This window comes from Lissotriton helveticus, chromosome 3_1, assembly GCF_964261635.1.
Source record: "Lissotriton helveticus chromosome 3_1, aLisHel1.1, whole genome shotgun sequence".
Lineage (NCBI taxonomy): Eukaryota > Metazoa > Chordata > Amphibia > Caudata > Salamandridae > Lissotriton > Lissotriton helveticus.
Window position 1 is genome coordinate 1,656,110,375 of NC_136061.1, and position 13,450 is coordinate 1,656,123,824.

Here is a 13,450-nt window from a genome sequence, read left to right on the forward strand (position 1 = left end):
GGGAGCTACTCAAGGGTATATTTTGTATATTGTATATTGTATATCCTCTATTAGTTCTAAAGTGCTGTGGCCTTAAACAGGTCTCCAGCCCACCCCCATGTGTTCACATTCTTCATCCATATACAGTAAGGACAGTCGTCTTTAATTGTCTTGCACAACATGCACCCAGAGACATATACTAGTGATATGATAGTGCCCTGAGATGTGAGTTTTATCGATGGATGTCTATATCCATATGTGTCACCAGGGAGTCCTTGTGGTTGTCAGTGGGAGAATTGACAGTTTGACCACCATCATACGTTTGTTGGGTTTAAGTGTAGAGCTATTGGCTAGGGCGCGGTAAAGCATTGCGCTTACTGTACCTTTTTTCTACACTGCAGAGCGGGGCCTCATACTCCCGAGCGGTTGCCGGGTGAGGTGAGGTCTTCACCCACACAAAGCTGGGTGAGTATCACTGTGAGGAAATGCCTCGTTGTGATCAAGCTAATATGTTTGTTATTATGCAAAATAAGTATCTATTTTTGCATGTGTCATAGCACGGTCTCTATGTGTGTACGTTAGTGTGGATGTGTGTAACTTGTTTGTTTTTTGACACAGTGCCTTTTTGCTTCTTATGTTTTGATAGGAAGAAGATATACCTCTTTCCCATCTGTGGACACTTAAGTATACAAGTTCCTGATATAAGTGTAACTTTTCTAGTACATTCTTGTGATTGTCATTCTTTTCACACAAATATTTAGCAGACAGTTGCAGTAGCCAATCTTTATTTAATAGGTCCTGAAGAAAGCCGGGTTAGTTACCCTAACGGCTGAAACATGTCGACCACATTACAGACCATACTGCACAGCGCCATAAGGTAGTCCTGCTACCAGGCGTGTTTTTAATCTAGACACCCGACCTCTTCATGAAACGTTTTCTGAGGTCAGCGTAGTTCATTTTATCTAGTTGTTTATTATTTGGGCACTGCACATTTTTTACATCATTTTAGGATGCACATCATGATTATACTTTTTTGATATTTATCTTCGCACCGACACTACATGGTCGGGCTTGGGAAGGCAAGACTAGCAAGTCCCACATGACGTAAACTCCACCACATGGGTGGTCTGATGGGAATTGTCTTAGCCTTCAACAGCTCTTTGTCTTCGACATCATGTTTTCACGCATCCACCACGGTGCCACACGGTCACCGCTGCTAGTAAACACCCCCTGGACCTGGTCTGCTCTCTTGTGTGTTTTGTAATTCGTTGTAGGGGAGTGAGCAGACAGGTCATTAAACATTCCCCTTGACCCTCCACATACCCTTTTTGTTTCTCATTCCACCCGAGCCACGGCGACTACAACTGCCCTGGGCCGGAGAGTGCCCTTACAAGACATCTGTCAGGCAGCTACGTGGGCATCGCTGCACACGTTTGCAAGACACTACTGCCTCGACAGCCAAGTCCGGAGGGATGGCTTCTTTGGCCGTTCTGTCCTCCAGGACTTTCTGGTGTGATTATTGGTTCGCAGACCCACCACCGGGGTTGGTATTGCTGGGGTATCTATTCTAAGGTAAGGAATCTATCACTAACGTGTCTCTTTCAGATGCACAAGTTACTACTTGTGTAACGATATATCTGTAAGAGACATTAGTTAGTGATAGATTCCTTACCGCCCACCCATCCTCCCCGTTCTGCGAACCGATATCTAGGGTTAGGGTTACCCCCTTTCAGCGCCCAATTTCAATGGCACCAGTGTTGGTTTTTAACATGGCTCAGCGCTTCTGGTGCGGAAAAGCTCTGTCTAAGAACTGACGTCAGCACGCGGAGGCGGCGTCTAAGTACTCCGACGACGTCATCACGGCGCCCACGACGCCGACGACAGACGCGGAGCCGCAGACGACGCCTACCGCCGCGCAAGGGTACTGCTACTCAAACATTTCCGGATCCAGTCTGACGCCTGGGGATATCCTAAGGTAAGGAATCTATCACTAACTAATGTCTCTTACAGATATATCGTTACACAAGTAGTAACTTGTGCAGTAAGTGGTAGGCTTACGAAACACAAATTGACGCCGGGGAGGAAACACTGATGGATTATGACACGTTTATTCATCAGACAGGCGCCCCGGCACATTTGTACGTAATGCATGCAGCGCTGATTAGATACATTAAGATGCATTGGGCCCCCCAGAGAACTGCCCCCCCCCAGAGAACGAATTGATTAAGATGGTATATTACATGGGCGGTGGGCGTCATTTGATTAAGTGGCTGCATGCTGGTATTAGCACACATACTAGAGTCTCCATGCACACGCTGAAGACCTTATGGGAATTGGACATGGGTAAAGAAATCTTGGAGAAGGACTGGTCGATAGTATTGAAACACCCCAGGAAAATCCCACGCAATGCCAAATTCAAATTTATCCAAACAATGGTGTTGCACCGTGCGTATTTAACCCCGAACAGACTAGACAAGATGTTTTCCCAAACGCAACACCTGTGTCCGAGATGCCTTCTAGAAGGAGTGGGCTTTCTACACATGATATGGGGATGCCCAAAGATACGGGGATACTGGGATACAGTTCGACACATGACAGAGTCGACCACGCAGCTTGCCATCGCTGATACACTGGGGGAATGCATTTTGGGACTGCACACCCAGACCACTACTCATAAAGTACAGCACCGCTTCGTAAACCTTGCGTTTCTATTAGCTATTCGAAATATAACTATGAAATGGAAATCTCGTAAATCCCCTGAAGTGCGAGACTGGCACACAGAATTGTTACGCTGGAGTGGCGCGGAAGGTGTGGCTTTACGCAGGGAAGAAATAAGAGGCCCACGTAAAAACCTGATCTCCCTCGAATGGGAAGTAATGTTGGAAGGGATGCGATCACAAGATTTGGATTCTGTGACCTAGGAAACGAATGATTGGTACGGAAGTGAATTGTGCAGTATATGTGCTCCGTACCAATGTTAGGAATGGATGTAATGTCGAATGTAAGGAACAAACACATTTAATAAGGTAACAGCTCAATATATGTCTAGGACAGTGTGTAATGGGCGGGCAGAGACTGTAACCTTAGGGGTGGGGGGGAAGTTGAGGTATAGTTTTGAATTTTTTTTTTTAAGTTTGAAGTTTATTGAAAAGAAAAAAGTAGAGCACATAAAAAGAAATATCAGATATGTAAGAATTACAATGCAAAACTATCTATATTGAGTGAAAAAAGGAGTAAGGGGGAGAAGGGAAAAAAGAAAAAGGGGGGGAGAGGGAGGATCAATAGAAAATCAATAAAATACAATAAGAACATTACCTGAACCATAAGCAAAATCTATCAATAATAACAATGGTAAGTACAAAATGTAAATATAAGATATCAAAAAAGTAAAACCAGAAAGATATAAAGGGAGTAATATCAAAAGGTAAATATTTGGAATATGAAATAAAAGTATAACGGAGAATCTAAGGGGGTTTCCTAACTTTGTCTGTGGTATGAACTAAAGGATAACGAGATGAGACTGAATTGGTTAGATATGAGGATAAAGGTAGCCATAAAAGATCTATTTTAATGCATAAAGAAATTGGGGAGATATTGCATGTGTCTAGTCTATGATTAAAACGCAGCATTCCACCAAGCCTTAAACGTAACTTTCTCAGCTTGTTTCCAATTAGAAGTAATTAGGTGAAGGGCTATTGCTAGTAGTAAGTCAACTAATGAGGGACTAGAGGAAGGGCAGAGCCAGGAGGGTGGTAAGGAACCTAAAAAGATAGTGGAGATAGAAGAAGGGACATGAGTATTGAAAATGTTATTGATTTGGGTCCAAACTAAAAACCAAAAGCGAGAAAGGAGGGGGCAGTCAAAGAGCATGTGTTTCAAATCAGCGGAGGGATAGTTTCGAGTTTTATTGCATATATAATGAGCAATGTTCCAGATGGACTTTTATGTACATACCTGAGAAGACTAACGTTTAAAGATGTAGTGTTAAGCTCCACAGAGTTATGTAACGAAAATCTAAAAATAACTGTATGGTTTGATACTACAAAACTCAATAAAATATGTTTTTAAAAAAATAAAAAGACATGTCCCCTAGCAATAGTGGTACAAAAGGGGGTGGTGATGGACGGAGCATCTGAAACAATCAAACACTCACACTCAGTCAACAGATCTGGGTTTAATCCATCACCGTTCTTTAGCCCACTCTGCCACCCCAGTTCAGACATGGCCATATGCAAATCAGTCTGACCCTGTGCCCCATGGGAACAGTCCAGCCCGAACTGCCAAGCCATGCCTTCCCTGGACCGGAAACAAGCTTCCGAGGACCGGATTCTGGCATTTCAGCCGTCTTCAGCCCGGCTTGCTTGAATCCAGTGGCAAAGTGAGCAAGGGACTCACGTCTGAGCATATCCTGCCAACTTATGTCGAACAAAGTGGTACAAAAGGGGGTGTTGATGGACGGAGCATCTGAACCAATCAAAAACTCACACCCAGTTAACAGATCTGGGTTTAATCCATCACCGTTCTTTAGCCCACTCTGCCACCCCAGTTCAGACATGGGCATATGCAAATCAGTCTGACCCTGTGCCCCATGGGAACAGTCCAGCCTGAACTGCCAAGCCATGCCTTCCCTGGACCGGAAACAAGCTTCCGAGGACCGGTTTCTGGCATTTCCGCCGTCTTCAGCCCGGCTTGCTTGAACCCAGTGGCAAAGTGAGCAAGGGACTCACGTCTGAGCATCCCCTGCCAACTTATGGCGAACAAAGTGGTACAAAAGGGGGTGGTGATGGACGGAGCATCTGAACCAATCAAACACTCACACCCAGTCAACAGATCTGGGTTTAATCCATCACCGTTCTTTAGCCCACTCTGCCACCCCAGTTCAGACATGGCCATATGCAAATCAGTCTGACCCTGTGCCCCATGGGAACAGTCCAGCCCGAACTGCCAAGCCATGCCTTCCATGGACCGAAAACAAGCTTCCGAGGACCAGATCTGTGACTGGGGGTGAATGTTTTGATATTGTGCAACATTCCGACCATCCTCTTGTTTGTTTTGCTACCCTCCCTAGCCATAGCCAGAATTTTATTTAACAAAAATAATGACCCACGCTATGTCTAGAAATGAATTCGACGTCAAGACTTGACTACTGCAATAGCCTTTATGCAGGCTGCTCCAAACAGCTAGTTCACAAGCTCCAGATAGGCAGCTAGACTTGTACTGCAACTTCCTAAGTGGAGCTCCATGTCGGCCGCCCTGTAACAACTCCACTGGTTACCCATCCACAAAAAAATCCTATTCAAGACCGTACTATTCGTTTTCAAAGCTTTCTAGTCCCCTGGGCCCAAATATATCACAGTCCGATTCTGCCACTACATGACCCAGAGAACATTGAGATCTTCTGACGCCAATCTTTGAGGCTTCCCGGTTTTAGACTGAAATCCAGAGGGGAAAAGTCCTTCATGGTGCTGGGTGCCAAAGCTTTGCATCATCTTCCCAGATCTCTCTGTTTCATGGAAACAGAAGTATTCAAACATTTGTTTTAAAGACCTGGCTTTTTCTTGCCCCTGATGCACTAGGTCACTCCCTTATCTAACCAATTTAGAGCCGTGACGTAAGTTTTCCCGTTGGCCCCCAGCATTGCGCCAGGATGCTCAATTACGAGTGTCAATGCACTCTACAAGTGCAACATTCATTCCTTCATTGCAACAAAATTATACAGCATTTCTTAATAAGTTAAAAACTGCCCTAATTTGCAAAAGTTGGGACACTTCTTTATCTACTTAATTCACTAATTGAGGCTGCGTTTATGTTGGTGTCTCAGTCTGTTTTCTGTTAGTCACTCAGATCCTGTCATAAGGTCGTGTATTCCCACTATGCAGCCACTTAAATTCTTTTAAAGTTTCCATTGTAATGGCAGAATACTTTTCCACAATTGTTGAATGTATGCAGTCAGGTGACAGGCGCATTTTCTAGACATGATTAAAAACGTGTATAGCCTATCCTAACAGTTGTGTTCTTGGTCTTACATTACCTCTTCTTTTAAGCCTCAAATATAACAATTATTCACATTTCTTTGCAGGGAATTTGTGAAGAATGCATGGGAAGATATTGATCGCTTCAGAGAGCAGAAGAATCATGACTTGAAAGAAGCACTCATAAATTACGCTGTGATGCAGATTAGTATGTGCAAAAAGGTATGTATACATGAATCTGTGCACTGTAGTAGAAAAAGTTGTATGGGAATGACTAATCATGTTTTGCATTTTCCCCCTTCTGCTGATGTTTGGTAGCTATTCTAGACGAAATATTAAAAAGCCATCAAAGATACCCTTTATTAGGTAGGCATAATTTTAATTACCTTTCTTTACTACATGCCCACAATGACTCTGAATGTCATGGTTCTGTTTCTACCAACAAGGAAACTGTGAAGAGATCAGCAATGTGCATGTCATTTTCTGAAAGCGGGTAGAGCTGATCTACTTGCGTTTCAGAGAATAATCAGACACATCTTGCCACCAACTCTCTTGCTGAACAGTCTGATGCCTGTGTAGGTCTGATTTACCTCTGCTGCAAGCACTGAGAAGAGGGATGATTCCAAGAAGCTTCTTTGGGTTTTGGCCTGTAATAAGTACAAGAAGCATACAACATCTATGTTGATGTTGTTACAGCACTGATAGCGGGAATGACACCTTTTAACCAATGTGAGCCCCCAACAACATTCCTAATTCAAAGTTTCCACGTAACAGGTATGATAGATTCCCTATGTCGTGAATATTCTCTGTAGAATGTAAACAAAACATTTAACATTGATGTTGAGCCTCAAATAGGCTAGACCCATAAATCTATGACTTTTGTGCTAAAAAAGCTAGCATTTTCACAAGTTGAGTCACTTACAGTTATGATTTAGTCATTGGCTGGAGGAAGTGAAGTGAACAAAAATAGCTTTAATTTTCCATAAGAATGAAAGACAAAGAAATAAGAAACCAATCAAATTTATGAGTCCACTATACCTGTACTATCAAAATGACCTTCGGAAGCCTATCGTTTTTACATTGCTTTGTAGAAATTGACTTCTAAGACTTGGAGAAAAATCCTCTTACTACTGAGGTGGGCATGCATGATGCATCAAGCACCTCAGAACAAGTTTCCCTTTCTTCTCTCTTCAAAGGCTCTTAAAATTCCTATTTGTGGGTCTGTGAGATAAGTAAGCTTTTGTATCTGCTAGTTCACTTTTGTGTGGCATATAGACCTATGCATGAAAGTCTATTTTACCTGACAAACCACCCAGTAACAGGATCTCCCGGGGATACATGGAACTTATTCAAGTTGATTGGGAGCCAGCAAGAAAAGTTCTGTTTATTGGAGAGTCATTGCAATCTTCTTGATTAAGGCAGAATGTCCACATTTGTCTGGTGTTCAGCATATATTAAGGAAGCTTCTTTTAAGTCTGCTGAATAGTTTTGATTCAAAGGTTTTTGAACCTCATGGTATCTGTTGGTCATTGAGGACCAATCACAGATCTGAAGGGACCCCCTGATTGTGTACAAGTTCAACAGGATATTTGCAGAGGACTAAAGGAAAATCTGTTGATGGGCCAGGCTTTTCCTTGACTGAATTGTGATGGACACATTCCTTACTGGTGTATGCCTTCTCTTCATTTCTGTTCTTTCTGTGGTATTCAACAGAGTAAGGTGGTTTCATATCATCGTGATTCTCGTGACTTCTGATTGCCTCAGGAAGAATCTCATATTTATTATTTGAAAAGTTAGTAATGGCAGCTTTGTGAGGTTGTTAGTCATTGCCATCACTTTTGACGCTGGAAGGCATCAAGCTGTTTCATCCATATACAAACAATTATCAAATGCTTATTTGGCTTATGAAAGGCTAAGAACGTGACTTACCACAAGAAGTCTTGCATGTCATGATGGATACTAGGTGGTTTTAGATTACAGGTGTCCTTATGAATTCAGATAGATGAACCTCAGTAACCAGTGATACGGGCATGGGAGAAGCAGATATCTGACCTGTCAGTAAATTGATTGTTTGCCATGCACCACAGGCCAAACCGTGAGGATATAGTTCTCTTGTCTGTGTGTCCATCCTTGGAAATCCCTATTGTACAACCCTCATGCTAGAAGTAAAACCTGAGTTCCTTCTTGGTGTCCATACCTCTATGAATTATGTTTGAGACACTGCAGCCACAAGCTCTAACATTTCCACTGGTGTTTTTTCAGTCAGACAAATGCCTAAGAGTGCTTGTAGAATGTTTATTTATCAGCATCATGGTTCTACACCTTTCCTAGTAATAATTTATTATTTCTGCCTTTGCTTAATCTTATGTTGTTTCTGCATCACCTTCGTGGCATACAATTTCTGTTTTTGCAGTGTCGCTGCCCTGCCCCACTCAGTACTCTCCAATGGCTTTTTTTTAATTTGCAAGTACTGCAAAAGGTTCTTAAATAATTGTAATACTCAGGATTCAAAAGGCTACTAATAAAAGACTTTCTGACACTGGCATCTGCCAATTCCATAAAGAGGATGCAGTAGAAGTAATTCCACACTGTTGCTTTGCACAAGAGATACAACCCATGGCTGACCGCATTAGCTCCCCCAGCACCAAACAGCTTCGGCCTTCGGTAAACTACTTCAAGCCGCAATATGCTTCAGCCCTATACAATGGTGAAGTTGAATTCACAAGTGAGTTGTACCCGAAGGCACCATTCACCAAGGCCGAAGTAGAGACCGCACTGAAATCATTATTGGCCGGAAAGGCACCAGGGCCTGATGGCATTCCAGGCGACGTCTTTCTTCATGACAAAGCCAGATGGTGCAAATATATATTTTTATTATCGAATGCCATTGCACAAGGCGCCCCGATACCCACTTCTTGGAAGAACGCGGAAATCATCCCTGTCTATAAGAAAGGGGACAAATCAAGTCCGGGGAACTACAGGCCCATCAGCCTAATCGATTGTCTCCATAAAATAATTGGTAGGATGGTGCTAAATAGACTACAGGAATGGATCGAGGACTCTGGGGTCTTATCCCCATTGCAGGCTGGATTGCGAGCATTCATAAGCACCATCGACCAGGTGTTCAGATTTACTCTGATACACTGGAAGATTGTGACGTTAGGAAAGGGCAGTCTTTATGCCTCCTTTGTGGATCTCAAGGCGGCATTCGACTTTGTTCCTCGCAGGAAGTTATAGCTTGTCCTACACCAGATTGGGCTCTCACCAGATCTCCTGACACTGATTGTAAGGCTTCATGATGATAATAGCGCCCCAAATTAGAATGGGGGGTGGGGGGGGCAGGGGGAAGTCACAGAACTATTCCCTATAGAACGAGTGTGAGACAGGGTTGCGTTATGGCCCCTACGCTATTCTCATTATATATTAACGGAATAGTTGATTATATGGGTGTAACGCCGACTGATGCCCCCACACTAGCTGGAGAAAAAACACCAATATTGATGTTCGCCGACGACACGTTGACCTTGTCCAAGACCCCGAGTGGGCTGCAGAAAGCCCTCAAATTTTTGAGGACTTTTGCTCACAGAGGGGCTTGGAGGTCAACGTGTCTAAGACTAAGTTAATGGCTTTTAATGCTCGTAAGGTCCATATGGGGGGGGGGGGGTCAGAATGAAGGATGGTCCGCTAGAAACAGTTAAGGAGTTCACCTATTTAGGGGTGAACTTCCAAGAAAACATGAAGTGGGATCACCAGATCGAACTAGCGTCCCTTAAACACAGGCAGATCTCAGGGATTCTTGTACAGGAACATAATCTCTCCCACTCTAAGCCCATTAGTCCAGCTTTAGAAATCTATCATCTGAAGGCTGTCAGCTCAGCCCTATATGGCTCGGAACTCTGGGGGTGTGAGAACCTCGTAGCTCTTACCTCCTCAGAAAATAGGTTCCTAAAAAAAACACTAGATTACCCCAGAGTACCCCAATGTGCCTATTATTAATTGATCTAGGTAAAAAAACGATCGCAGTGGTAGCAACTTCGCCTTTTCCTGTATTGGAGGAGACTTTGGACCACACTAGAACTTGCAGGCTACGCGAAAGGTTTCCTAAAAATAATAAGGGCTGATACCTCACATCGTATCAAATGGCTACGGGCTGTCAGAGATCTATTGGAGGATATAGGCATGATCTCGAATTGGGCGGACCCTCAAAATTCTCACTTTGTCAAAAAAGGCGTTGAAGGCTAAGTACTGGGATTGGTTCCAGGTTAACAACATCAGGAAAAAGGAGGCATCTACCCTCACTGGCCTTTTCCTGGATCATAAAGCCACGCCAAAGCTGGAATCTTACTGGGATATAATAACTAAACCATTGGGCCGTAAGTTGTACTTCCAGTTCAGGGTGGGAACTCTCCAGGTGAGAACTTTTACTGTAAAATAGTCAGTCCAGGAAGTATCTTCATGCCCGGGGTGTAGAACCTGTAACGAATCCCTGGCCCATATCCTTTGTCTGTGCTGCTTATGCTGTCCCGCGTCAGGTATGGTTGCTCCCAATTTGCAGGCTCTTGGGCTCGAGGCGTGCAGCAGAAGCAGAACACATCCTGCGGACTGACATCTCATTGCCCATCGTAATAGCAATGGCAACATTTCTAGGTTGGTCATAGACTTTGAGGGCTCGCCTGATAACCCAGAGCGAGGGTAAACACTGAGACGCTCTAAACTAATGATTATACCACTGAGTAGGTTAACGTGGAATATAGCAAGTGATCTTCTGTGCCTTATATAGTTGCATATTGCAGAAATAAACTAATTTATAATGGTACAGTATCTAGCGATGAGTTTTGTATATATCTTAATTGTTTGTAAGTTGTTCTCTAGCGAGATTTTAATAATTAGGTTAAGAGAACTCGCTATACTAGATACACGACCAGCCCCTAAAAGAGGTTTGCTTAAGAGTGTGATCTACTTCTTCAATTAACGAATCGTATAAACTTGGAATATGAAGCAGTTTTATTCATGTGTTTTAATGCATGTCTTTTTATGACTCATGTTTTTTTATATAATTAATTCCATTTGTATTTTTTGTGAAATGCTTTTATGTCTGTAAATTGACGAATAAAGCTGTTAAAATGGAAATGGCTTTGGCCTTACTCAGTGCATCAAGCTTTTAAGTTCTCCTTGGGCATTATGACCTTGCATTTAGCAATTCAAAGACGTTATTACAGGAGACTCAAGGAAAGGTTTCAAGATCATCCTAAGGGAAGGCATGCCATCTGACCAGTTATAACTGTGAAGGTTAAATCTGAGTTAGAAGCACATAGTTGTCGCCATTGAGTTAGGAGGCAATCTTTGTGTTCCTGGCGTGCCTCGCTAAAGCCAAATGCAGAACAAAAAGTATTGGCCCATTCTTTTTCAGATTCTTGTTTTTTCTGATCTTTTGCTTATCCGAGCTCCAAAAGAGAAAGTTTGATCATAAGCCTTGAAAAAAGGAAGCTATTCTCCAAGTTCCAGCAGTATTAGTATGGCAAAGTATTTTTGTTATTCAGCCTATGAGAGGAATGAAATGTCAGCCACTTTCATTTGCACATTAGTGACTCAGTAATTCTGAATCAACTCGTCTGTACCTGTGAGGGTGTTTGTGTAAATGTGCATTACACAAAAACAATACGGGTACTAGATATTGGACAGAATGGTTGCATGGTCAGGTTTCTCTGCCTGACATTGTGCCCAGACCATAGAAATCCTCCTTCCTACACCAACTTGAGCAAGAGGTCTAGTTCTAATAAAGAACCTGCCCAGATCATTGTTATCCTCCATCCTACACCTACTCGTGCAAAAGGTTCTACTACTTATGAAGAATCTGTTACAAATTATCTCAACTATCCAAGTGGATCTACTTGTGGTACTTTTTTTTAGTAAATCAGAAATGTCAGAAATCAGACTTATCAACTAGAAAAGCAAACAGGTGGATCAAACAAGGACAATTCATGATTTTGACTTTACATAAAATCTATTCTCAACTGTAGTAAGTGGTTTAACTGTTCACATAAACTTACAAAATTGTTATGTTCACAACACTGTTGCAGTGTACAGTTTATGGTGAATACTTCTTCCTCCAGCTACCGCACCTTCTGAATATCCCAAGGCACCCAACAGGCTCGAGAACCCCTTTTCCACAGCAACAGTTCTCCAGTGCCTCCAGTTGGCACCTCAAGACCAACTCGCAGCTTCATCAGCCCAGGATGTGATCATGCTGGCCAAGATAACGCACTGTATGGCGCACTGATATAAGTTTCTGTTTTTATGCACCCGATCAATGCAGGTCCAGAGCTCTTCTTCTTTGTCAACCAAAATCCCTCACAAAGTTTTCAGTAACGGGGGTGTGGTCTGAGCAGTCAAGATAGCGGTCGCACTCTTAAGAGTGCTCTGGACCCCTCCGTCATCCACTCCAAGTTCCACAGCCATCGGCATCCCAGTCCTTCTCCTGGTGACAGACATCCACCCACCATGGCGGCGACAACTTTCTGTGGTGAGTGGAACCGCTGAAACACCCGCCTGCCACCAAGCACCGCCATCTCACTTTACTCCCGCGGGGCAGCCCTTATAACATGGCGGTCCAGACTTCATCTTCGAGAAGCGCTGAAGCAGTTGGAGGTGAGCTGTAATGGAACTGCCGTAGAACATCAGATGCCCTGTGCCTTACCCGCAGACTCCGGTGAGCGCTCGACCCCGGGACGACCTTGGTTGGCTGCTGCAACACCCGCCTGCCACTGCCTTGCTCCCAAGACCTGCCTGGCGGCCGTTGCAACGTGGCAGGCCGAACCTCGACTCTCGGGAGTGCCGGCGCCGCCGGTGGAGAGCTGTATTGCACCTGCTGGGTAAGAGGTGCAGTGAAGCCCCGTGTCTCAAGGAGGGCCAGGCCCAAAGATGCTCATACACTGACGTCAAACAGAAGTTGCGCGCTCTTGGCCTCCAATACAGATTGCTTTTCCCGGCCCATCTTCGAGTTGTTTTTCAAGACAAAGCGCACTTCTTCGAATCCTCACAATCTGCCTGGACCTGGCTGACCGAAGCGCGACCCCTCTAGATTCGTCCCACCTCCCCACCCGTGCAACCCCAATCCCAGGCGACTGGACCACCATCTCCTAAAGAGCGCAGAAGGCGCACACAGTCATGCAGGGGCCTTGGAGGCCGCAAAGATGCATATAGATCACCAGGCTTAGCCGTCCGAGGCCCCAAAAGCACCACCAGCTTGACGGGCTCCCATTCCCGGCAACAAGATGGATCCTTGGATAACCTTTCCGCTGACTGAAGCCCCTTCAGAACTCTGGGTCTGGTGGCTGTGGACTCTGACCTTTCCCGAAACCCTATGATCTAAAGAATCACGGGCACACATAGCGACAGTGCCAACAGACCTTAATCCACCAGAAACCAGGATACACATCCCAGCAAACTACAAAACTCAGAGAAATCTGATGATGCTGTGGCCACATCCTGTATAAGAG

At 44.1% G+C, this 13,450-nt stretch overlaps 1 protein-coding gene across 2 annotated transcripts in view; it reads left to right on the plus strand.

Annotated features, from left to right (window-relative positions):
- Positions 1-13,450, plus strand: part of SNX4 (sorting nexin 4) — a 480,207-nt gene that overhangs the window by 443,367 nt on the left and 23,390 nt on the right. For both annotated transcript variants that reach the window (XM_078682437.1, XM_078682436.1), the window contains one exon: positions 6,059-6,173. In XM_078682437.1, the coding sequence (XP_078538563.1) occupies positions 6,059-6,173 (115 nt within the window). The remainder of the gene's footprint in view (positions 1-6,058; positions 6,174-13,450) is intronic.